This window comes from Marmota monax, unplaced genomic scaffold (genome assembly GCF_021218885.2).
Source record: "Marmota monax isolate L192 unplaced genomic scaffold, Marmota_monax_Labrador192_F-V1.1 WCK01_AAM20220418_F8-fsc00038, whole genome shotgun sequence".
Lineage (NCBI taxonomy): Eukaryota > Metazoa > Chordata > Mammalia > Rodentia > Sciuridae > Marmota > Marmota monax.
Genome location: NW_026692498.1, coordinates 12,376,863 through 12,403,749, shown reverse-complemented (window position 1 = coordinate 12,403,749; position 26,887 = coordinate 12,376,863). Strand labels below are relative to the sequence as shown.

The 26,887-nt window shown below is 38.4% G+C and overlaps 1 protein-coding gene and 1 long non-coding RNA gene across 3 annotated transcripts in view; one reads left to right on the top strand and one right to left on the bottom strand.

Moving 5' to 3' along the window:
- LOC124093275 (uncharacterized) overlaps positions 1–26,887 on the top strand; it is a 54,467-nt gene that overhangs the window by 19,440 nt on the left and 8,140 nt on the right. Inside the window, exon 3 of one of the 2 annotated variants that reach the window (XR_009226886.1) lies at positions 23,785–24,796. This is a non-coding gene — a long non-coding RNA (uncharacterized LOC124093275). Of the gene's footprint in view, positions 1–8,856; positions 9,441–23,784; positions 24,797–26,887 lie in introns of those variants that run through there. The other variant, XR_006851898.2, reaches the window with a different exon arrangement.
- On the bottom strand, positions 2,217–14,127 carry Tcn1 (transcobalamin 1). The gene is made up of 9 exons (XM_046445667.2): positions 13,954–14,127; positions 11,400–11,567; positions 10,424–10,564; positions 9,399–9,551; positions 7,607–7,794; positions 5,082–5,268; positions 3,882–4,065; positions 2,553–2,671; positions 2,217–2,389 (listed from the first exon to the last, which is right to left on the bottom strand). Exons 1-9 carry the CDS (start codon positions 14,030–14,032, stop codon positions 2,328–2,330), a joined length of 1,281 nt encoding a protein of 426 aa, XP_046301623.1. The 5' UTR covers positions 14,033–14,127; the 3' UTR covers positions 2,217–2,327.

Genomic DNA, 26,887 nt, shown 5'->3' with positions numbered 1-26,887 from the left:
TATATATATTAAGTATATATATATATATATTAAGTATATATATATATATATTAAGTATATATATATATATATATACACACACACACATATATATATATGTGTGTATATATATATTAGAAATGTACCCATTTTATAAATCAAAGAAAACTCCTCTATAATACAGAACTGGAACTAGTATTTTGAAATTATGAAGGAAGGGGCTGATTCTTTTCTGCATTTTAAGTAGCTGCTTTTTGGGGGGAATTGTCCAGTGGCTCTCATCTTAAAATAAAATTCAAAGTCTTTATGACTTACAAGGCTCTATAAGATGTGGCTTCTGGGTTTCCTTTAAGTCCTTACCTCCAGGATCCTACCCAGGACGCTCTTCTAGATATCCTTGTGGTGGCTTCTCACTTCCTTCATCTTTTTGTCCAAGGGAAGCTTTTAGAGAGGCCTTCCAGACCATCCCCTATTAACCTCACCCCCACCAGCGTCACCACACCCTTCCCTGCTGTAACTTATGGCTGTCACACTGTGTACAGTTGTCTACTGTCTTCCTCCCCATTAGAATAACTACTTCAAGGAGGTAGGGGTTGGTTTGTTTTTCTCACTCCTCAATCCCCAGCACTTGTGACTTGAATGAGTGAATTAGTGAACTAATGTAAGACATGGGTTCTAAAGCACTACTTTCTCAGGGAATGTTGGTGGTTTTGTGAGGTGAGAACACAGGGTACATATTGGGGTGTGCTAGACAATGTCTAACGTGAGCCGGTGTCTCCACTTCCTGCTATTCCTGCCCTTGTACAATTCCCTTCTACAGAGTATGGGATAGTGTGCCAGTTCTAACATTTTTTTTTGGATTTGTCTTCTCAAATTACTATCTTCAGTGTATAGTCTAGACCTGACAATTGCTCTCTGTACTAGCAGCACCACGAGGGCCTGGAAGGTCTTACACCTTTCTCCTGTCTCTACTGTTGCTTTCAAGGTAAGTCACAGTAGCAAGAGGATAGAATCCACTGCAGTCTAATAATGGGGACATGTGTCCCACTTGCTCCAAGGAATCTCCAAGTTTTCTCCATTATGAACACCATAGCTACCAACTCCTGAAAAGAGGACAGGGGAGAATTGAACTGAGAGTTGAGAATCAGTATCAGAAAGTGGTATGTAGGAGTAGGGTTCAGCCTCTATGAAGCAGGGTTGCAGGTGGAAGAGAGGAAGATTATCATGAAGAAAGTATGAGGAGTAATTTAAAATATTTTGATTCTACCTGAGGATATCTTTCTTCTGGGAGTTACTTGAAATGGGCTATTTGTGTGATATGTGAAGCACTTTCCACCCTTTGACATCTTTTTTTTTTTTTTAAAGTTTTATTTGTTCTTATTAGTTATATATGACAGTAGACTGAAGCCTTTTGACATCTTAAAGGTACTTCTGGCTCCTGACTGTATCTGTATGCAACTCAGGTACTTGGTATACAGTACAATTCAGTTCATGCTGCCTAGACACCTTTCACCCCCTTTTTAAAATGTTTTTTTTTTTTTTTAATTTGGTGGAAATGGACATCAGAGGTGATTTTTTTCCTCCCCTTCCTCTCTCCTGCTATTCTCTTTCCACTACTGATCAGATGTGATTTTTTTGCATGCATATTTAACATGAATACTAGGGTGAATTTATGGGGAACTAAATGGAAAATAAATGTGGGGGAAGAACAAATGGAACCAAGGGAGACAAACAGAGGAGGTGATAGTATTGTTCCTCAAACTATGGACTGATTTCTCCTGTATGTTTCCTTTTCCACACAAGTTTTTCTCTCTACTCACTGCCTGTGTGAAGTCAATGACACTTGGGTTCCTCCCTTGCTTTCTTCAGAGAGATGTCTCCTTGTGAGCTTTTCATTGATCTCATGGTTGCTGCTGCAACTTTAGACCCTAGAATTTTTTAAATAATTTTTTTAGTTGTTGATGGACCTTTATTTTATTCATTTATTTATATGTTGTACTGAGAATCAAACCTAGTGCCTCATACATGTGAGGCAAATGTTCTACCATTGAGCCACAACCCCAGCCCTAGATGTAGACTTTAATTTTCCCCAATTGCCGAAGATCCTCCAGATAGTTGGGGAAGCTTGAGCAGAACCCAGCTTATTGGACATGTGGTCTAATCTATTCTTCTTTAGGTGATCATCCCTGTAATAACTTATAAAATCCTTTTGAAAATTAACTGATTAGAACATGCTCTTCTTGTACAGACATTGATCTTTTATTGAATTGGAGGGGGGAGTGTTGGGCTAATTTCTTCATAGAATTCCACTCCAAAAGGTACATTCATAAGAGGAAAGTCTGGGCTTATCAGTATTTGCTCCAACGAATCTCCAAGTTTTCTCCATTATGAACAACATAGCTACCAACTCCTGAAAAGAGGAAGAAAGAGAGGTCAAAAGATTTGACCACTGAATCCATTGGATGCCATCTTGCCCAACACTTTGGCCCATTTCCAACAAAAGCTTATGCCCTCCCATCTGAGAACTTTGGGCATTTATACTCCATGGATCTTCTTGGTACATCTCTTCTTACCTTGGCTCAATGATTTGCCTCCGCTCAGAAGTTCCCAGTAGGTTCTCTTATTGTTGCTGGCATACAGACCCTGGACAGAAGTAATGTAGGGGCCCCATGCGCTCTGCTCCATTGTGAAACTGTGGGGACAGTGAATGAGTTATAAGAATTTAGAATTTTCAAAGGAGAACCTTTAATGTTTTTAAGTATAACTTGGAGATGTAACCCAAAATACAGATTTCCTGGCCCTATACTCAGATTATTTGATTCTTAGGTCTGGGCTGGGGACCGGGAAGCTGCAGGTTTTATCAAAAGTCCAGGGATTCTGATGCAGGCACTTCACACTCTGTCAAAGTGACAATGTGATGCCCATGGCTCTGTCTTCCCCCACTGCCATTATACACACTTTGCAATTAACTTCTTCAACCTTCCACCCTGGAATAGTACCTGTTGAAGATACTGGAGAAGTAGAAGAAAGTGTTAACCTCATGTTAACCTCAAGGCACTGCAAATTAGTGGGTTTTCTTTTAGAAAAGACAATCAGGAAGGAAGGATTGATATTTCATGTGATGTGTATTACAAAATGACAAGGTTGTTATCTATTTCACATTCCTTAGTCATATTTCATTATCTGCTTGGAAGCTCTTGAAATCAGTCTTTTAAATATATTTATTATATATGTATATATATATATATATATTACACATATGTATACACACACACAATTATTCAGATTTTCTCTACAGTACATGTTTCTAGACACAATAAATAACTTTCAACTAGATTTAAGGAGTCAAATAAATCATACTTTTCAGGGGCACAAATATCTTAAATTTGCTATTTGACCTCTCTAGGCCAGGGAACCTTAATTTAGGGGTCCATACATCTCCTGAAAGGGGGAAATGGAGAGACTTAAGTGCATTTGTGAAATTACCAATTGAAATGTCAATTTTTTTGGTGTTAATTTTTCTGAGATGAGCTTTCATTACATTCATCTGATTTTCAAAGGAGTCATTGATTCAAAAGTAGTTAAGAACCACTCTTCTAGACACAGATGTCTGATATAAAAGGTTCTATTTATTCAAGTTTTGCTGAAAAAAGAAAGAATCCTGGGATTCATTCATTCATTAAGTGAACATTAACTTAATACATATTATGTGCTTTGAGGTGAAATAATCTTCCTAGCATATAATAGGTATTTTTAAACCCTGCTGTGAGGTATACATGGATAACAAAAGTACCAGTACAGAAGTGTCTTAAATACACTTTATATTCAGGTGCAGATATATTCTTAATGAGTCTTTCAAAATTACAGTAAATACATTAGCATTAGGTTATGGTCAGACATACCGAAATGCCGTCGAATTCTGTTTTTGAGCTTCTTTCATCACATCTAGGAAGACTGAACCATTTGGCACGGTGATATTGATAGGATATGTTTCATTGATTACCACAGAATAATGGACGAGGATGGATGAGGATGAGTTAGAAGGTGTGTTAGATTCAGGTGCATCATTGGAAATGTTGAATTTATCTGACAGAGACAGAAAAGCAGAGATAGATATGCAGAAGAATAAATATGGTGTCAGAGTTTGCATACCATTCTACCCCTGTCTAAGGATTCCTTTCCTTTATACAGAGATGAATTTGCTACAAGGAGCAAATGTCATCAAGGGGAAGATCTCTCATGTGACTAAACAGAAATGAAAACAGAGACTACCCAGCCTGTGAATGCTGGCATTGGGCTCAGCTCCCAGCTGTTTAAACAATTCAGTTGGCTTAATGCCCGTTTTCCCCAGACAGTCCTGATTTTTTTCCCCTTTGGTACAGAATCCAGCAATGCTTATCTTTCCTCTTTTTATTTCTTAATATTTACTAAGAACATATTAAGTGCCAGCCATTGCAATAATCATTTTACATGAATTAGCTCAATCAGTTCTCACAAAACCTGTGTGAGGTAGTGTTACCATTTTCTACATTAGAAATTACTTTAGCTTAGAGGTTAAACATTTGCCCAATGCCCCTAAATCCATAAGTGGCTGTACCAGGAATGAAGGGAGATAGAAGAAAATGACTCCTTTCTACCTTATTTCAAAATAATCTGTTTGAATAAATAATTCATACTACATTTGTCTAAGAATACTGCCATATTCTTTCCAACCATGTATTTTTTCACAGAGGAATAATGGAAATTATTGTGTGAATAATGAAAAGTCAGAAATATAATATTCACCTTCTATACTTCGTTTAGAATGGGAATGATGCTTTGTCTAGGATGGGAATTTCTGTATCTACAATCAGAAAACATCTCTTTGAAGACAGACATCACTTATCTATGTTTCAATCAAGAATAAGGTCTGCCACCCTGAGAACAAGTCCTCAGGTGGTTGTAATTCCTGATGATGTAATGAGAACTGAATTCTGTCTAGAAACTTCTATGGCTTAGAGGCTTATCCTCTCACTTTCAGCCCCTAAAGACTCCTGCCTCTCACATCCTTTGGGTGTTAGGCTGAAAGGCAAAAGAGTTTACCCTTCCTTCCGTGCTTATACCTAAATCAGAGACACAAGGAGAGTTTGTAACATTCAAGTAGGTCTTTCCCATTAGGGGAGGTAAGATCTGGGCCGCAGCAGTTGGATTATTGAACATTCCCCGAGAAATTTCCTTGAATATTGTATTCAGAGTTTGTTGGCAATTCCATTCACTTTCTTCATAATACTTTGATGACACAAAGAGGGCCTAGTGAGAAAGAAAGAGAGTCAGAGACACTTCAAATAGGGTGGAAGGTGGCACCTAACTAATTCAGTAAGAATTTACTGAACATTGACAACATAGGAAGCACCTTTAAGTTATCTTTCCCACTATATGGAAGGTTATAGACTAGTTTGAGTGCAGGGGAATTGTGTAATGCAAGGTACAATGATTCCATTGAAAATAGACTTTCTCTGCCATATTTACTCCTGTATTTTAGCTCTAGAATAATACCTATCATAAAGATGCACTCAATAAACATAATCAACAAACTATTGTAAAAGGTGCCCTAAATGAATGCCCTAAGAGAAGTGCCTAGTGACATTGTCTTTCAAAAATGGAGAGGGTTTCACATATATGTAGTGAGTCTGAGGAAAACTTCATTGGAGGAGGTGGTATTGGAGGTGAGCCTTGGCAGCTTGGCAGATGAGGCATGTTGGAAGGAGGAAAGAGGAGGGGACTCCGAGCTGAGGGAGCAGCATGAGCAAAGGCCTAAGGTAGGAATGGGGAGCACATGGCCTTGAAATGATGAGAGTGTTTGCATTTTGACCAGTCCCCAAGGGATGCTTCTGAAAGTCCTCTCACCCGACGTCAGCCTGGCAAATAACTATTCATCCTAATGACTCTGCGTTTTTCCCCTTCAAACCTTTTTTTTTTCTATTCTTGTATCTACCACTTAGAGTTCAGTAAGTCAATGAAAGAATGTAGAAAAAGTGCCAGACCTTGAGGAATGTGTGCATGACAGTATAGGTACTGAGTGAGTTTTGAGAACAACTGTTGAGGTCCATCCCCATCCATAACACTTTCTGGCTTTATAAAATTTGGCAAGTTTACTGACACTCTGACTCATGCTCCTGTTTAGGATAATCCTTTCCTCATGATGTTATGTGCATTAATTTATTTAATAGGACACAACAAATACTGACACTATTTACTACTACTATCACTACTAATGCAGCAGTAACATAATTTGGAAGAAAGATGAACACACAAAACAACAGTATGTGGTAAAGTGTGAAATTACATGTGATATAACAAGATAGGTTGTAGCAAAATTTCTAATTTCATAAAGAAATTGTAGTTAGGAAAAGCTTCATAAAAGCATTGGATATGAAAAGGTAAAGATTGAAGGTGAAAAGAATATATTTCAGATGGTGTTGGGAAATCATGTAAGAAAAATAGTGTAGGAAACATACTCCTCTTCCTCCTCCTCCTCCTCCTCCTACTAGTACTATACACACACATCAGATACAGCACTAATCTCTAGATTATATAAAGAAACTCAAAAAACTTAACACCAAAAAAATAAATAATCCAATCAATAAATGGGCCAAGGACCTGAACAGACATTTCTCAGAAGAGGATATACGATCAATCAAAAAATATATGAAAAAATGTTTATCATCACTAGCAATTAGAGAAATGCAAATCAAAACTACTCTTAAGATTTCATCTCACTCCAGTCAGAATGGCAGCTATTTTGCATACAAACAACAGTAAGTGTTGGCAAGGATGTGGGGAAAAAGATACACTCATACACTGCTGTTGGGGCTGCAATTTGGTGCAGCCAATATGGAAAGCAGTATGGAGATTTCTTGGAAAATTGGGAATGGAACCACCATTTGACCCAGCTGTTCCTCTCCTCAGTCTATACCCAAAGGACTTAAAAACAGCATACTACAGGGACACAGCCGCATCAATGTTTATAGCAGCTTAATTCACAATAGCTAAATTGTGGAACCAACCTAGATGCCCTTCAATAGATGAATGGATAAAAAAATGTGGCATATATACACAATGGAATATTACTCAGCAGTTAAAGAGAATAAAATCATGGTATTTGTAGGTAAATGGATGGAGTTAGAGAAGATAATGCTAAGTGAAGTTAACCAATCTCAAAAAACCAAATGCCAAATGTTTTCTCTGATATAAGGAGGCTGATTCATAGTCAGGTAGGGAGGGGGAGTGTGGGAGGAATAAATGGACTCTGGTAGGGCAGAGGGGTGGGAGGGCAAGGGAGGAGGTATGGGGTTAACAATGATGGTGGAATATGATGGATATTATTATCCAAAGTACATGTTTGAAGACACAAATTGGTGTGAATATACTTTGTATATAACCAGAGATATGAAAATTTGTGCTCTATATGTGTAATAAGAATTGTAATGCATCCCACTGTCATATAAATAAAAAAGTAATAAAAAAGAAATAATAATAATAGTAATAATAATATCATCATCATCATCTTAGGGGTCAACAATAAGGGATCAAGGTATTGTTCTCTGTGACTCCCTTTTCTGTCTCCTATTTTTACCCTCTGACTTACCTGCATAGCTATTCCTGTACTAAATGTGTTTCCAATGAGACCATTTTCTTTTTTCTCAGACAGAATTTTTTTTACCAGGAACCTTATACACTTATCAATTTTTGTTAACTTCTTTTCTGCTTTGATCTGCTCATTTGTTAGACTCCTGTTCACACATGTCAGAGCCAGGACAGCCATTGCACCAGTATCTGTCAGGGAACAAAACATTGGTAATGGGTTGACCAACCATTCTTTGTCTTAGACTAAGGGATTTCTGGGGAGATAGGGCTTAGAGTCAGTTAAATGGACAAATTTGGAAAAACCAGAATGTTTGGTCATTCGGATTGATGACAGCAGAGAAGGATTTTAAGATATGGCTGATCATCTTTCTAGGACTATGCACTCAAATTTATTTCAAGATTTCTTCCCTATGTTGAGTTGTCATGTGCACATATATAACATATTATGTTATAGCCATAAAACCATATATGGATTTGTAAGTCCATATTCATGAACAGTTTTCCATTTTTGTTTTATTTTACTGGTGCATCATAACTATACAAAATCTTGGGATTTGTTGTGATATATTCATACATGCACATAACATAATTTGATCAATTTCATTGCCCAGTACCTCCCTTATCCCTCCACTCTTCCCTCTGCCTAATCTCTATACTCTACTGATCTCCCGTCTATTTTCAGCCATTGCACCAATGTCTGTCAGGGAACAAAACGTTGGTGATAGGTTGACCAACCATTCCAGTTTGTCTTGGACGGAGGGATTTCCAGGAATGCAGGATTTTATTGCCCAGAACCTCCCCATTTCCTCCGTTCTTCCCCTTCCCATCCTTATCTCTACTCTACTGATCTCCCTTTCATTTTTATGAAATCCTCTGCCTGCTTTTTCCTTTCTAGCTTTCACTTTTAGATCTTGATTGCTCTCATCTTTTTAAATCTTTCTTCAACTTTTCAACCACATTGGTAAGGGAATTGAGAAAATCCAGGATAATAAAACAAAAGAAATATCTTTGTGTGTTCCTAATCAGTCCATTACACTGAATAAAAATGGCAGTTAACAGAATTGTTCCCCAGTAAATCCCCTCAAGGGACAGGATGAGGCAAAAGACGGGAATAAGGAAGGATAAGGACTCTTTCTTTGATGCTTGATTGCTCCTTGGTATGGCACCTTCTCTCTCTTACAAGAAAAGGAATATGGGAAGTCTCACATTCTGTCCAGAAATACTGACTGGTGTTTTGCTTTGAACTTTTAGATGAAGATGAGCCCATGTATCTGGATCCATAGGAGCTGAGCACCAATACTAGTTATCTAGAGGAGACTTCTTTTGGATGATTAAACTGACACAGTGGGAAATTGGTTCTTCTCCTTTACTTGATCAAAATATTGGACTTTTCCCTAGGAGAGGTTGTGTTGTTCAAGTCAACCAACATGTCCACATTGTCTCAGTAAATTAGAGAAAGAGGAAGTGTTAAATTAAATGACTTGCCTTGAATTTTATTTCTTAAACTCTATGCTTTCTAAAATATTTTGTATGTATATTCTCATGTTCCATCCTTATTTTACAGATTGTAATATTAAGCCACACTAGGAGCCAGGTCTTTTTATGGTACCACACATCTGGAAAGAGGCTTAACTGCCAACCATTATCCATGATTTTCCCCAAAGAATATTCTCTTCTGAGGGTAAAGAAGATAGGAAAAAAATATGATTAATGTTGGTACAAAACCCCAAAGGGCAAGAACTACTGGTGATTGTATCCTTGGAGCCAAGGGAATTGGGTTAAGTGACACTCACCTACTGAGAACTGACCACCCAAATAATAGTTTTTTGTATAATTGAATAATTCAGCAACTTCGGTGGTTGAGTAGTTCCCCTTGAAGAGACACAAAGTCAAAACGTCCAGGCTGATCTGGTAGAAGTTGGTCAGTGGATTGCCATCGTGTGCTTCTGGCAGAAAGAAAAGGATAAATATTTACTCATGGTACTGGGTAAATATACTCCTTTCAACACACTCCTACTTTCTTTATTGTCATTCTGTATATTTAAAGAGAGGTAAGTAAGAGAAGGTAGAGATCACCCATAGGATGAGCAAATCCAAGAAATGTAAAGACTTTTAAAGGCCACCAAATCTGACTTAACTCCTTTCATTTTAAATCTGAGGAGAGCCAACAGTGAAGAGATTAAAGGACTATCCAGATATTCAGCTGGTTACAGAGTTACGACTAGAACATAGATTTCCTACCTCCAAGCCTCTTGCACTTGTAACAGTAAACTGAGAGGCTTGGGTTGGAGGCACTTCAAAGAAGGTGGGATTGGAGGAAGTTAGTAAATAATAGGATATATATTAGGTGGGAGTTTAAAAAAAATAATGCATTTCACTAGTAGCCGTGACTGTCAACCCTTTTTTTCCCAGTGATAAAGTACTCTGGTCACTTTTAGCTCTTATATTAATTTTGGATGCTTTGTTACTTACAACTCAGTGTCCTGTGTTGTTCAGCTGTTTCTGGTGTTACTCATTATTTGTCTAAAAGCCAAGCTCCTGGAGGACTAAAGAATTGTGTGTGTGTGTGTGTGTGTGTGTGTGTGTGTGTGAAGGAGACCTTGACATAGGTATGGCAGTGCTCAGTTGAACACAATTTGGAAAGAAAAAAATGCAGGTTGCACAGTGAAAGAGGGAAGAGGGGGAAGTGACCTGCAGGGATGCCACAGGATGAATGGGATGAAGAGGAAGGAGGACACAATGGAGGGACATTATTCAGTTCTGAATCAGTAGAGGAGAAGTCAAAGTTGTTGAGGGTTTCTGAACATTTGATTCTTACTCATATTTTCAATTTCGTCTTGGAATTTCTTTTCTAGATGACTGAGCAGATATTCATTATATGTAAAGTTTTCACCAGTGGTATGACATGCTTCCAAAGCCAGTATAATCACAGCAAGCTGTCCCGAGCTTAAATTTAGATCTGAAAAGAAAAGTGTTCAAGTTTAACGAGACACATGCTTGTGATTTTTTTTTGCTTCCTGTCTTCCTTGTGGCTTTATATTGCTTATAACTTCTTTTTCTCCATTCTACTGTACACTAAAATTTTTATTGTTCTCTTTTTTTTAATCCCCAAAGCAGAGCCTTCTAAGGCTCTGCTGTATCAGTGCAAGCTAGGTCTTAGTCTTTTTCATGAAATAATGGGATCTTTTTGAAATCATGCAATATTTACAAAAGATGAAAAAAAGATAAGAAAAGTAGATAAATACTAAAACCTTTGGATTTTCTATCTTCATATTGCCATCTTTCTAGGACAGTAATAATTTATTTTTATGTTCTGTCTTAATAGAGTAGCAAAACTTTCAGACTTCTATTATAATAATATGAAGAGGAAAGAGTAGCTTCATTTCCCCCTTATATCAACTCAAAACCTGAGGCTCAGTATTAATGTGACTAGCTCAAGGATAATCCTGGACTTGAACCCACTTCAAATTTTTATTGTTCCACAGATGCTGCTCTACTGTGAGCTTTTTTGTTTGTGGTTCATATCCTTATGTGTAAACTCATCTAGTTTACAACACCATATTAAGAGTCTATATATTTTGCTTTCCTTTGTGGTTCTGAAGGATCCAAAGAAGCATGACCTAGCTCTAGAGTGAGTGGATTTGATGCTGCTAGGCACTGTCACTTCAGGTTTTATACAGCTGGGACTGATGCATCAGAGGTACTTTGGACACGTAATTTTTAGAATTTGTTGGAGATAATCTCTTTAGATAGGTAGATCGTTTCTTAAATATTTCATAGAATATAACACTCACCTTTCCCTTCCATAGTTCTTTCAACTTGTTGTTTTAGGGTTTTGTCCTGAATTCCAACAAGGCTGAGGGACAACAGGACATTTGCAGATTGGGTTTTGCTTGTGTATTCTGAATTTATCATTGTATTCAACAGATGGTTCAGATAAGAGTAGTTTTCTTTATTGACCTCTGTAGTACAGAAAGGAAGAAATAATGTGGCAATACTATTATGAGGTAGATCAGGGTGGCTTCATTTCCCCCTTACATTAACTAAAAATGGAGGTTCCGTATTGACATAACTGGACCAAGCCTTGATGGGGACTTGAACCCAATCCAAATTTCTATTGCTCCGTGGTTGATTCTCTAACATCAACTTTCTCAGCTGTGGTCCACAACCCTCTTTGGTTCTGAACTTAGCAAACTTATGTAACAGTATTAATGCTCATAAAACATTAAGACTAGAAACAAGGGTTATATTAAAATATTTACTAATAGTTATGGCCCAGACCAAAGTCAACCCAGTAGTTACTAGATGTTGGTGAAATAATACAGAGGTGGGTCTGGAGCCCTCCTCCACTTCATTACTTCTGTGACAAGTAGCATTGTAGTATTTCAGTATTTTAACAGCTTGTGAATCCGGTACTGGCATATCAGTCCTGCCTGGGATATCTAGTATCATTCCCTGGAGAAATGTCCTTAAAGAAATTTTCATAATTGGAAGGTTAACTGAAACTAGAATACATGTCTTCTGACTCCTATCTATTGCTCTTTCTATTTTTTCTATCTAGTTTCTTCTCTTTCTTCTAACTTTATTGGGTTAATCCTGAGAACATTCATTCTAAGGCAAAAATTCTATTACATTGATGATTGACCCCCAAGTTGCATTATCTGATTGCCCAACTGGCCAGGCATCAAGATCATTACTTAGCAGCACACTCCCTTTGGAATGTCCTCTAGTTTTAGCCTATATATTATATCCCCAAATTACAGTGGAGAACATGAAAGGAAGTTCATTTTATTGCGGAGGTAAAAGAGAATCCAGAGGCCCCAAAGATCTGGAGGAAAATAAGTAGAGTTAATTGCCACCTAAAACATAAGACATTTTGTTTACAATATTGAGAAATATCCCCAGATTCTTCCCATCTCCATATAGTCTCATGGGTTGGTAAGACAGTGAGAAGAAAACTAGTCCTGTGTTCAGCACCTTTTGATGGTCTCTTTGCTCCTTAATTTATGACCATGGGTAAGTTATGTAACTTTCCTGACCCTTGGTTTCTTCATTTAAAAATTGTGGATATTAACACATGGTAAAATGCTCCATATGTTCCTATTTACAGTGCAACTGGAGTTCCTATTGTCATACTTAGAGACAGGAGATGTGATTTCTCTTGCACATTTTGTTCACTGTAATAAACACTCAAGAAGATCTGAATGGAGTGATTGTAGGAAGGTCACAGTTTGTTGCAGGCATAATAGGACAATTGTGAATCATATTTCTGAGGTTTGTGGAAGCATCCAGTTCAGCAGATTTTCTGGCATTAAAGCAGACTTTTTAGTTCCTGTTCAACAACTCTAATCAACTTCCTTGATCACTAAAGACAAATTTAATTATTCTTTGCAATGAATTGAACTTCAAAGCCTCCCTGGAAGTCTCCTATTCTCTGGATCCGGTAGGGAAACTGACAGTACAGGAAGAAAAATGTGAGTTGGAAGATTCTGTGTTTTAGCCTTGGCTTGAATACAAGTCTGTCTCCTATGGTGTTGATCTCCTCTTGCTGGCTAGAGTACAAGGAGTACGTAGCTGCAGATGGCACAATCTAGTCATCCTTGGATTTGTTTAAAGCTAAATTCTAGAATACAGATTCACAAAAGAGAAATCATACACCTGAGGTCTACTCCAGACTTCAAGAGATCAAGTGTTTCAACAATTGTCCTTCATTATCCTCCACTTAAGGGGTCAAACTAGACCCATGCCTGGATTTCCTTTCTCCCACTTTACTTTTTTTTAATAGAACTTTGCAGTCTCTGGAGCTAATACTCAGAGATGACGAGGTTCTAACCTATGTCCTATAGAAAGAATGGAAGGATGGAAGATACGCAGCTTAAAATATCTAAACATAAACAATGACAAGAGAGAAGACTCATTGTTTGAAAGAGCTTATCATCATTATTTTTTTCCTGTGAGTTACAAAGGGTTAAACCAAAGCCATGGGTTGAACTGCAGAAATAGATTGCACTTCAAAATCAGAAGATCACTTTCTATGATCCTGAAAAGTTTCTGAGATCATGAATTTTCCATCACTGGAAATGAACAAAGTAGAGAGTTACTTGGTAGGGGTATTGTGGTAGAGAGGATTGGAGCTTAGGAAGAACAGGCAGTTTAATACAGAATCTATGATCCCTCTTGTGGAATTTTTCTCATCATTTTTTAATTACCCTTTCCATTCCGCATGGAGTCAAAACGCACATAGACCTGATATAGGGTCTTTTCTTAGTTACCTCTACATAGAGTGCCCTGATAATAGCTTTCAGAAGACTATCACACTGGAATAATTTTAGCTGAAATTGTACTTACCACAGATCTTGCATAGTTGGCTTGGAATAAGAGAAAACAGTAGGAGCCCCACTAAGGGCAGCTGGTATGAATGCCTCATCTCTCCAGCAGAGTACTGGAAAACTGAGGGCTTGGCTGGATGATGGGCAGAGGGCAATGAGAGCTCCTTCTCCAGTTGTCTCAGCCCCTCTCACTCAAGCAAATATTGAGCAATGTCAGGAGGTGTGGTCAAGTGTATTTGTCAAGTAATGTGACAAATCAGGAAGAAGACTTGAAAGGTATGGTCAGGGAGAATGAGGAAATATTTTTTTTTGTTTCCTGTTCCACACCTTCAGGATTCACATTTATTACTTGTTTTCAGCCTGATGGACATAAATCAGTCCTTTACATTCGACTTAGTTTTCATTATCATCGTTTCCACTCTACTTTGGTTTTGTTTGATTTATTTTTCCTGAGAAATCAGATTTGATGGGACAAGGGCATATAACATAAAAAAAAGAAAGTAGAAATTGTAAGTCAAAAATTGGAGCAGGCAAGATTAGGGAAGCAGGGTTATGAGGCAGTCTTTGGTATGGTGGTTTTTAAGCTAAGATTTTCTCTTAGGGTTCATGATGTCCAGAGAGTTTCTTTGCCCAAGAGAAAAACCAGAGAGATATGCATCAAATATCAATTTCAGCCTGCCAAAAAATTGCTACATATTATATGCTATATGTGAGTTGTGTTGCCTATTGTAGTTCTTTTAAGCACTATTAGAAAATATTGTCAATCTACTTCCTCATGACTTGTGACATATCATTGGCATCGTATCTCTGTGTTTTAGTCAGCTTTTGTGTTGCAAGGACCAAAAGGCCTGACAAGAACAACATAGAGGATTTATTTTGGCTCACAGTTTCAGAGGTTCAGTTGGTGGTCAGCTGAGCCTGAAGCTCTGGACCCAAAGTATAATCGTCAATTTGAATTGTCAACTTGATTGGATTAAGAGATGCCTAGGATTATAGGTGTGTTAATGGAGGTGTGTCCAGGAATGATTGGCATGTGGGATAGCCACCTGAAATTGAGACCCTCCCTAAGCATGGGCAGCACTGACCAATAGGATGATGGTTTGGGTGGAATAAAAGTTGGAAGAACAAGGAAGCAGCAGCAGATGCAAGCTTAATTCTTCTTGAATGGGTTCTTGGTTGCTGCTGCAATTGTCTGAGGATATTGGACTCTCCCTTCTTCACTCTTGCAAAGCAGGCTCTGCCAGTGATTCTCTAGAAGCCTTTGGTCTGGGACTAGGGTAGCACTGTTGATCCCTCTTGTTCTGGGGCTTCAGCCTCTTGGATTGTGCAGCTACTGGTTCTCCCAGCTCTCTTCAGTGTGAAGATGGCCATTGTAGATCATCCAGCTTCTGGTCATGTAAGCCAACCTATTTAGTCCCCCTTTTATAATTATACTTCCTGTTGATTCTGTTCCTCTAGAGAACCCTAACACAAGGTAATGCAGAAAATCATGGAGGAAGGACGTGATGGAGGAAAGCAGGTGAGGGCATGAAGGCTAGGAAGCTGGGAGAAGTGCTTTGCAAAGTTATGTCCCCAGTGACCTAACTCTTCCAGCTATACCCCACCTGCAAGTAATCACCCAGTTAATCCATATCAGTGGATTAACCCACTGATTATGTTATAGTTCTCACAATCGAACCATTTCAACCCTGAACATTCCTGCATTGTCACTCTTGGGGGACAGCTCATATCCAACTGTAACACTCTGATGGTTAACTTTCTGTGTCAACTTGACTGGCCATGGGGAGCCTGGATGAAACATTATTTATGATGTGCCTGTGAGGGTATAGCCATATAAGATTAGAAGGGACTTCTCACTTCTCCTGGGAAGTCCTTGGATTGATTTATACCATTGGATTCTCTGGTTCTCAGGACTTCAGACTGAGATTGAATTATACCACTTGCTTTCCTGGGTCTGCAGTTTACAGACAGCAGACTGTGGTACTTCTCAGTCTCTCTAATTGTATGAATCAGTTCCACATTCATTCATTCTGTCCCTCTGTCTCTCTCTCTTTCCCCTACTGTTTCTGTGGAGAACACTGACAATACAATTTCTTTGTATAGCACATGGTCCAATCCATAGAAGACATTCAGGAGACACACATTGAATGTAAGGTTTCACATGGAAGCTGGGGAATATTAAGACAAGGCAAATATGCAAAGATTCAAGGCCTAGGTTTCTTAAAAGTGACACTGTTGACATTTTGAGCCAAATAATTCCTTGTTGTGTAAGGTCTTCCTGTGCCTTGAATGTTATTTATCGGTATCTTTGGCAGGTAAAAACTATCCCTCATCCCAATAGTCATGACAAAAGATACCTCCATGGTTCCTGGGAATTTGCCCTCTGCTCCCCCTGCCCCAAGATGGGAACTATTCTTCAGGTTTCTAAGAAGTTTAGGTTTTGTGTGGGGATAATCTCATACTTACCTTTAATATATAGTTTGACCTCCACCATGCATAGGATCAATGTATTGTCCCTTTCTTACTAGCTCACCTAAATTTATCAGTATAGACTGATTTCTACAAAGTGTGGGACAAATGGCATCATCCTTTTTTTTTAATTGTCTCATCTAAATTTATCAATATACTTTGGCCCTTACCACATTTAGGGCCAATGATATTGCCCTCCCCTTTTTATTACTAACTCTTATTCCACTCATGTCCTCAATTCTGACTATATTTAGATAACTTTCCAAGATTCGCTACAAACACTTCCTTCCATTACCCTCAGTTCCTTGGTCTCTCTGATTATCTAATGGTGTAAGTGGAGGCACATGTAGTGCAGACCCATGTAAAAATTATAAATTAATTGAAAAAACTGTTAAACAAGATAAGTTTTGCCCTCCTATTTGGACAACCAACTTTCATGATGAGCCGGAAAGGCGGATTTTAATTTAGAATTCCAGAGTTCTACTCTGGGACATTGTGGTAAGAACCAGCAATGGTCACCACGCAAATCCCTTCCCTTGTCCATGGATGTGGCTAAATCCATTCTCTCTAATCCCACTCTCACTTGCATTGTATGGGGCCTGCCCGTGCAGGTGTGTCCAAGTTGCATCCATATTTCCAGTAGACAGTTGTCCCTGGGCTGCCCCTGGGCCCAGGGCTACACACACCTGGGAGGACAGACTCAGTGGGGCTCAGGCAGGCCTTGTGTGTAAGCTCAGGGCTATTTGGGCAGTGAATTCTGGGGAATTGAGATCTTAGTGGCATGTTCCTGTGGCCCAGCACACTTCTTTCCCCCAGAAAAGGGCGTGCCAGTGGAGAAGGCCAGAGTGAAGCTGTATAAAGTGTGAGTTCCTGAGCAGAGCTCCTTCCTTCCCAGACCTGAGGGTGATAGAACACGGCATGCAGCAAACTGATTTGTCTCATCTTTTTCTCTTTTTTCCCCTGGTATAATGTATAAGTGTGTAGAGGAAGTGAAAGTAGGAGGGAGGTATGAAATGATGTGTTGGGTGAAGGGATTTCTGGAAACTGGGTCAACATCATGAGAGTTGGACTGGTTTCTGTTTTTTTTTTTTCTTTTTAAAAAGTCATTCCAGATCCTTAAAAACTATGATTATTAGAAAAGAGAGCAAAAATGTTTTGCTAAGTTTGTGTCATTTAAGGAGAAATGTATGATAGGAAATAGGATTTGGTCTTATTTTACCTTCTTTAAACCATCAGAGATGCCATTTAATGAGTGATCCCTAGACACATCATATTTCTTATTTAAAATCACAAACTTTAAATAAATGGAGACTGAGTGAGTTAGCATCTGCATATCAGAAAACATTCAGCTTTTGTTTTTTTTGGGGATTGGCTTATTTCCCTTAGCATAATATTCTCTACCTCTACCCATTTACTGGCAAATGCCATAATTTCATTATTTTTTAAGGCTGAGTAATATTCCATCATATATTCGTTTATCTGTTGAAGGCCACCTAGTTTGGTTCCATAGTTTAGTTATTGTGAATTGAACTTCTAGAAATATTGATGTGGCTGCATCACTGTAATATGCTGATTTTTAAGTCCTTTCAGTATAAACCGAGAAGTGGATTAGCTGGGTCAAATGGTGGTTCCATTCCAGGTTTTCTGAGGAATCTCCATACCACTTTCCATACTGGTTGCACCAATTTGCATTCCCATCAGCTATGTGTAAGTGTTACACTATTTATAGTCCATCAACAGTGTATGAGTGTACCTTTTCCCCACATCCTTGCCAACACTTATTGTTGTCTATAGTCTTGATAATTGCCATTCTGATGGGGGGTGAGATGAAATCTTAAGAGTAATTTTGTTTGCATTTCTCTAATTGCTAAAGATTTTGAACATTTTTTCATATAGTTTTTGATAGATTGTATGTCTTCTTCTGTGAAGTGTCTGTTCAGTTCCTCTAAGCCCATTTATTGATTGGGTTATTTGATTTTTTAGTGTTAAGTTTTTTGAGTTCTTTATATATCCTGGAGATTAATGCTCTATCCGAGGTGAATGTGGTAAAGATTTTCTTCCATTTTGTAGGCTCTCTCTTCATGTTATTGATTGATTACTTTGCTGAGAAGGAGCTTTTTAGTTTGAATCCATCATATTTATTGATTCTTTTTTTTTCTTAGAGAGAGAGAGAGAGAGAGAGAGAGAGAGAGAGAGAGAGAGAGAGAGAGAATTTTTTTAATATTTATTTTTTAGTTTTCGGCGGATACAACATCTTTGTTTGTGTGTGGTGCTGAGGATTGAACCCGGGCTGCAGGCATGCCAGGCGAGCGCGCTACCTCTTGAGCCACATCCCCAGCCCACATTTATTGATTCTTAATTGTACTTCTTGTGCTTTAGAAGTCATGTTAACGAAGTCAGGACCTAAGCTGACATGATGAAGATTTGGGCCTACTTTTCTTCTATTAGGCTCAGGGTCTCTGTTCTAGTGCCTAACTCTTTGATCCACTTTGAGTTGATTTTTTGTGCAGGGTGAGAGATAGAGGTTTAATTTCATTTTGCTACATATGGATTTCATTTTTCTACTATCATTTGTTGAAGAGGCTTCCTTTTCTCCAATGTATGTTTTTGGCATGTTTGTCTAGTATGAGATAACTATATTTATGTGGGTTTGTCTCTGTGTCTTTTATTTTTTACCCTTGGTCTACATTTCTATTTTAGTGCTAATGTCATGCCTTTTTTGTTACTGTTGCTCTGTAATATAGTTTAAGGTCTGGTATTGTGATGCCTCCTGCTTCACTCTTCTTGATAAGGACTGCTTTGGTTATTCTGGGTCTCTTATTTTTCCAAATGAATTTCATGATTGCTTTTTCTAGTTCTATGAAGAATGTTATTGGGGTTTTAATAGGAATTGCACTAAATTTGAATAATAGTATGTCCATTTTAACAATATTAATTCTGCCTATCCAAGAGCATGGGAGATCTTTCTGTCTTCTAATGTCTTCTTTAATTTCTTTCTTAGTGTTCTGTAGTTTCCCTTGTAGAGGGCTTTCACATCTTTTGTTAGATTCCCAAGTATTTTATTTTTTGAGGCTATTGAGAATGGGGTAGTTTTCCTAATTTCTCTTGCAGTGGATTCATCACTTATGTATAGGAATGCATTTGATTTTTGGGTATTGATTTTATGTCCTGCTACTTTGCTGGATTCCTTTATTAGTTCTAGAAGTTTCCTGGTGGAATTTTTTTGGATATTCTAAATATAGAATCATGTCTTTGGCAAATAGCAATAGTTTGAGTTCTTCTTTTCCTATTCATATCCCTTTAATTTTTTTTTCATTTGTCTGATTGCTGTGGCTAGAGTTTTAAGGACTATGTTGAATAGAAGTGGTGAAAGAGGGCATGCCTGTCTTGTTCCAGTTTTTAGAGGGAATGCTTTCAATGTTTCTCTATTTAGAATGATATCGGCCTTGGGCTTAGCATAGATAGCTTTTCTAGTGTTGAGATATGTTCCTTTATCCCTAGTTTTACTAGTGTTTTGAACATGGAGGGGTGCTGTATTTTGTCAAATGCTTTTTCTGCATCTATTAAGATAATCATATGATTCTTGTCTTTAAGTCTATTGATGTGATGAATTATATTATTGATTTCTGTATGTTGAACCATCCTTGCATCCCTGGGATGAACCCCACTTGAACGTGCTGCACTATCTTTTTTTTTTTAAATGTATATACTTTGGGATACAAACTTTATTTGGATGAAATAAAATTTAATTACAGATAAAGTGATTAATAACTATAAGTTTGTGTTTGGTATAGTTATATATTAACAAACTGGAAAAACCAGGATAAACATGCTGTTTTTTTGGTAAAATATCAACATATCAGATAAAAAGAAGGTAAAAGTAATAGTAGAGCAAGTTAAAAGAAAACCTACATTTATGTTGAGTTTCACAGTCAGGAAGTTTTATAGACAAGGTAATTAATTAGCTATGTAAATATAATAATAAACATTTATTGGGCATCTACTTTGTTGCACTATCTTTTTAATATTTTTTATTTGATTTTCCAGAATTTTATTGAGAAAATATTTGTATCTATGTTAATTAGGGATATTGGTTCTGAAGTTTTCTTCCCTTGATGTGTCTCTGTCTGGTTTTGGTATCCGGGTGACTAGCCTCATAGAATGAGTTTGGAAGTGTTCCCTCCTTTTGCATTTCATGGTATAATTTTAGAAGTATTGATGTCAGTTCTTCTTTGAAGGTCTTGTAGAACTCAGCTGAGAATCTCTTTTTGAAAATTTACTCTAATTTGTTATACATGACAGTGGAATGTATTTCAATTCATAGAACACATATAGAGCACAATTTTTCATGTCTCTGGTTGTTCACAAAGTAGAGTCACACCATTCATGTCTTCATAGGTATACTTAGGGTAATGATGTCCATCTCTTTCTACCCCCATACCCCCTCCCTCCCCCTCCTTCCCTTTCTCATCTCTTTTCCCTATCTAAAGTTCCTCCCTTTCTCCCATGCTCCCCCTCCCATCTCCATAATGGATCAGCATCCTCATATCAGAGAAAACATTTGGAATTTGTTTTTCTAGGATTGGCTTACTTAGCATAGTATTTTCCAACTCCACCCATTTACCTGCAAATGCCATGATTTTATTCTCTTTTAATGCTGAGTAATATTCCATTGTGTATATATACCACAGTTTCTTTATCCATTTATCTACTGAAGGGCATCTAGCTTGGTTTCACAATTTAGATATTGTGAATTGTGCTGCTATAAACATTGATATGGCTGTATCACTGTAGTATGCTGTTTTTAAGTCCTTAGGACATAAAACAAGGAGTGGTATAACTGGGTCAAATGGTGGTTCCATTCCCAGTTTTCCAAGGAATCTTCATACTGCTTTTCATATTGGTTGTATCAATTTGCAGTCTTACCAGCTATGTGTGAGTGTGCCTTTTCCCCCACATCCTCGCCAACACTTATTGTTTGTATTCTTAATAGCTGCCATTCTGACTGGAGTGAGATGAAATCTTAGTTTTGATGTGCGTTTCTCTAATAACTAGAGATGTTGAACATTTTTTAAAATATATTTGTTGATTGACTGTATATCGTCTTCTTAGAAGTGTCTGTTCAGTTAGGTAGCCCATTTACTGATTGGGTTGTTTGTTTTATTGCTGTCAAGTTTTTTGAGTTCTTTATGTACACTAGAGATTAGTGCTCTAGCTGATGTGTGTGTGGTAAAAATTTTGCTCCCATTCTGTAGGCTCTCTATGCACCTCTTCTTTTGCTGAGAAGAAGTTTTTCAGTTAATGGTCAACAAATATATGAAAAAATGTTCATTATCCCTAGAAATCAGGGAAATACAAATCAAAACTACCCTGAGATTTCATCTCATTTCAATTAGAATGACAGTCTTCAAGAAGAAAAATAATATTAAACCCCGGTGAGGATGTGGGGCAAAGGTACTCACGCATACATTGTCAGTGGGCTGCAAAGTACAACCACTCTGGAAATCATTATGGAGGTTCCTGAAAAGACTAGGCATGGAACCACCACATGACCAGCTCTCCCACTCCTCAGTATTTATCCAAAAGGACTAAAATCAATATACTTCAGTAATACAGGCACATCAATGTTTATTGCAGCACAATTCACAATAGCTAAGTTATGGAACCAGACTAGGGATCTTTCAACATGCAAATGGATGAAGAAAATGTGGTATATTACACAATGACGTTTAACTCAGCCATGAAGAATGAAGTTATGCCAATTGTGGGTAAATTGATAAAAGTGGATAGCATCATGCTAAATGAACTAAATCAGACTCAAAATAAAGGACTAAATATTTTCTCTCATATGTGGAAACAGAGAGCAAGAGAGATAGAAAAGAATAAACAAAGAAAAGGAGGGAATCTCACAAAAATAAATGAAAGGGAAACCAATAGAGGAAGGGAATTGGGGTCAAGAGGGAGGGAGGAGGGAAGAGCATGTGAAAATACTGGGGAATGAAATCTCCCAACTGTGCTATGTCCATGAATGAACAGTGAATCTGCATATATGTAATTATAATACACTAATTAAAAATAACCATAATGGAAGGGAGATAAGTAGAGTAGAGCAAGCAGATCTGGTGAGAGAGGAAGGGAGAGAAGAATAGGTACTGGGGGATGAGATTGATCAAATTATGTCATGTGCATGTATAATGATGGTATAACCCATCTCACTATTATATATGACTGTAATGCACCATTTAATTCATATAAATATATCAGTATCACGTTCAAAAAACTGCTGTGTAACATGACGTACTTCAACCTAAAAAGATCTTTTGTCCCCGTGGGTTTATTCAGCCCTCCATTGTAACATGCAAAGGAACTGCTGGAAAAATTCCTGTGAGGTGTGTTGAATTCCAATGAGTCTAACTGACCAGCTGGTTTGCAGTTCACCTTCTAAGGAAAACAAGTAAAACATTTGGAAAATGGAGCTCAGCTTCCTCTGACATCTGCAATAATGTGGGTTTGTACAGATCCATGTCATTTGATCAGTGTCTGGTTTGGTGTCAAATGACTCCAGCTAAGCCTGAAAATTTACAAAATGTTTGCCACCCCTATGCTTAAGTGATGCAAGGGTGTGAAAGTGCTGCGTCCGGCCAAGGGAGCCGAGTCCGACGAGGGACGGCGAGGTTAAAAGACACACAGGACACCAAGGTTCTTCATCCAGGAGTCAATACCCTTTATTGTTAACACACCTTTTTTATACCCCAAGCAGCAGAAGTGGAAAACTACCCAAAAGCAGGAGGGAGGGGGGAGAAATTTAGTTTCAACATCTATTATTGTCAGGTACCGAAACCTCCCTTAACAAGAAGTCCATCAGACCGGAAAAGGTCAAGGCATTCCCGTGGGATACATATGTCTCAGACGGACAAGCAGGAACAGAAAAACCGCAAGTTCGCCATGGCCTTGTGAGCTGGCCACACTGGCATGCAGAACAAACTAGTGGAGGTAGGGCTCCAGGGGCCAGGGTGGACCTGCTGCCAACATGAAAGTTCAGGTTTGTTGCTTGAATCAGAGACGAAGTTGGAGGCAGGGTTTAATGCGGGAGCTCTTTTGGAGGTCCTGCGGAGGCTAGGACTGTGCCTTCAGTAGGTAGCTTTCATGCTGGTTGCCTTTCCTTTCCATGGCCTGCCTACTCATTCCCTTAATGGGAACACTTCCATAACAAGTCATCTGCCTATAAATCCCCTTATCAAGTTCTGCGCTGGGAACCCCAACTAAGACACGGAAAAATGGGTTAACTAGGGCTGAGAAGTTGATGTGTTCATGATCAGGGAGCTAAGAAATGGCAAGTCAGAACTTGAGCCCGACTTCTCACATTGTTTCTGCTCTGCAGATCAGGAGATGCTTGGAGAAATCGAACAGAATTCCTCAAGTGCAATCCTGTGCCTCACCTGATATTAAGGAGCCCTACTAGGGAGAATCTGGGCGCACATCATTAGAAAACACCAGGGTGCAGATGGAGGTCTTCTCATCTCTGCCAGTGTTTTCTGCCGGAAGAGCCTGAGAGGGAGGCTGGAGAATTTAATTTTTGAACTCTCAGCTCCCACAATGCACAGCACAAGGGCACCTGAGGAACTGAGATAACAGGTCAGCCACACTTCTGAGCTTCCTGTGCCAAGACAGGCACTGCTTTCTGTAATAGCAATGGGGACCAGCAAGGATTTATGTATTAATTAGGATTGACATTGGTTACAGTCTGCTTATTCATCCTCCTCCTCTTTTATATCTAGCATTCATCTGCAAGGAATGAATTCCTGCTACTTTTAATAGGACATATTTCTTCCTGCCATTTTTTCTCATCCCTTAAAAAAGAAAAAACTAATTTAGGAATATAATCCAGGGAATGGTAACTTCAGAAAATGGTGTGCTAATGTATAGTTTCTTTTCCTTTTCCCTTCTTTCCTGACTTTCTTCCTTTTTCTTTCTTGTACTAGAGTTTGAACCCAAGGATGCTTTAGCAATGAGTTATTTTCCCAGTCCTTTTTTATATTTAATTTTTTAAAATTTTGATACAGGGTCTTACTGAATTGCTGAGGGTTTTGATAAGTTGCTGAGGCTGGCCTTCAACTTTCAATCCTCCAACCTTAGCCTCTTGAGTTGCTGAGATTACAGGCATGTACCACCATGCCCAGCTTTAATGTATAGTTTTCATTTAAGTTATGGAGATATGGAAAGAGTTTTGTATGAGGGGTAAAAGTGATTACAACTTGTATATTTATTTTCTCTCTTTTTTAATCTAGCATTCACTTGGAATGAATTAATTTCATACAAGATTATTTCTTATTATTTCCACCATCTTTAAAAGGTCAGAAGCTCACCAACTCCAGAATGGGAACCAGGGAATGGTAAGACAGTGGTGGCTCTAATCAGTGTCTCAGAGTCATTGTCATTCCTAGGAGGACCTGAAATATTGAAGAGGGAAAAAGCATTTCCATTGATTTTTGTCCCTCGTTGGTCCCATTGTGGGAAGCTGTTCTTATACTGTTCATTTTCACATGTCTGCTAGTTTTGTAAGAGGGGACTATTAAAAATCACAACTTTTATAGGTGAGTACAGTTTAGGTAGGTAACATAAATAAGTAAAGAGGGGGTAGTCCTAAGGAGTTTTGGATTTATTTTTTAGAAATGTCTTCTCAGAGTTGATTTCTGTGCTTAATTAACTAAGCATTCACTTTGAAAGGTGGGATTCTACCAAAGTTACTTCCAGAGCAGGTTAGGATGATTCTTCAGGTCTAAGTCCCCTTGGACTTGCCCTTTGGGATGGATAAAGGCCTTCATTATGCTGTAGCTGCTTATTTCAGTGCCCAGAGGGAGGTGGATACATGCTGAGCTTTCTGAAGGACTCATCTTACATCTGAAATAATAATTTCAAATGTACAAAGAACTCTGTGTGTTAAGACAAAGTTAGTGTTACCCCTAAACTCACCCTCCAAGGCCCCTGTAAGTTGGCTCATCTGTGTGTGACATCCTCTCAGGAACTTTAAAGGTTCCCAGGAAGACTCAGGTGCATGGACATTGAAAAGATATGTTTAATTGCATGGGTCAACATGCACTTTTTACTACCAGAGTTGTCATTAAAATGTTACTTTCTGGAGGCTAAGTGATGGTGGTATGACAGTTCCCACTCGGCGTGCTACAGGGGGGATAATTGCTACACCTTAGTACAGCCACAGCATAAAATCCTGTGAGACATCCCAAACCTTCACTTCCTATTTCCTCAACAGGCCCTGCTGTGAGGTTAGCAAGGCGCAAGCCACTCTGTGGTAAGAGAGTTGCATGTCCTCATTTCCTTGATTTATACTAAGAATTAATATTGTCATTTAGGCAAGAAATCTTGGGTTGATGGTAGTTTGATTGAATGACTAAGTGATAGGATTTCCAGACTGGTGGCTTTCACAGAATTATTTGCTGCTTATATTAAAGGGTGATGAGTTTCAGCCTAACCGGTTAATTCTCTTTTTAAAATGCCTTTGGAAAACTATTTTTTCTCTATTTGGTTTATTACTTTATCTGGTTTCTTTTACATCCTCCTTTTAAACACTTTCCTTAATTCTTATGAGTGACTTTCTTCACTGAGCTCCTTGCTTCAGATTTTCTTTGTAATGCTCTTATCAAATCTCTACTTTGTTCTTCTCTTTAACACAAAACACCCAACTGCTTCTTTATGATCTGATAAAATGTGAATGGCCTCTCTCAGGTACCTGGAGAAACTTATTAAGACAGAATTCAGGTGTCATTCAAGTGTGTTCAGCTCAAGACCTAATGGAGGTTAACGAAATCCTGCATATGTAAAATTGCTAATGGCTGGAGTACAGGAAGCTGTAGACAGTTTAACAAATAGGGATGATGCACTCTGGGGGAGTGTTCTCCTGGGGAAGTGATGAGTTAAGATCTTCAGCATGAGTAGGAGGTGAACAGGTTGAGGTGTAGGGGGGAGGGAGAGTTCCAGGCAGAGGGAACAGAAGGTGCAAAAGCCCTGAGGGTGGCACGTGTGTGAGGTGGGGCAAGATGAGGGGCCTTGTGGGGTCATGGAGAGAAAGCGGAGTTGTCATGAGACTTGCTCAGTAGACAGTGCAAAAAGGGGTGGGGTGATTCCTATGTAGAGGGAGTGGTGGCATAAACACAGGTCATTTTCCTTTAGCTTACTTTGAAAGTGGCATACCCCATAAATAACAAGTAACCATCTGTCTAGTGCCTGGCCCCCAATCATGATTTTTTGATCCTGTTGTAATGTTCCTCTAAGTGTCATCAGCAGACCTTCTAGTCTGAATGGGGGCAAAGAACACTTACAGTCCAGAGTGAGAAGAAAACTCTGATTGTGGACCAGCAGCGATAATAGAAGAAGCCCTAAGGGGATGGCCTCGTCAATATCTCCAGTCAGATGTCCAATAATATAGTAATAAGTTCAGAACTGAATGTATACTCTTGCCCCTGCAC

Coding starts and splice junctions, on each gene's coding strand:
- Tcn1 (XM_046445667.2), bottom strand. CDS start 14,032: ATGAGGCATTCATACCAGCTGCCCTTAGTGGGGCTCCTACTGTTTTCT. Junction 7,795..9,398: donor GGGTGGTCAGTTCTCAGTAG/GTGAGTGTCACT, acceptor GTTCCCTGACAG/ATACTGGTGCAATGGCTGTC. Junction 5,269..7,606: donor GTACAGGAATAGCTATGCAG/GTAAGTCAGAGG, acceptor CTTTCTCACTAG/GCCCTCTTTGTGTCATCAAA.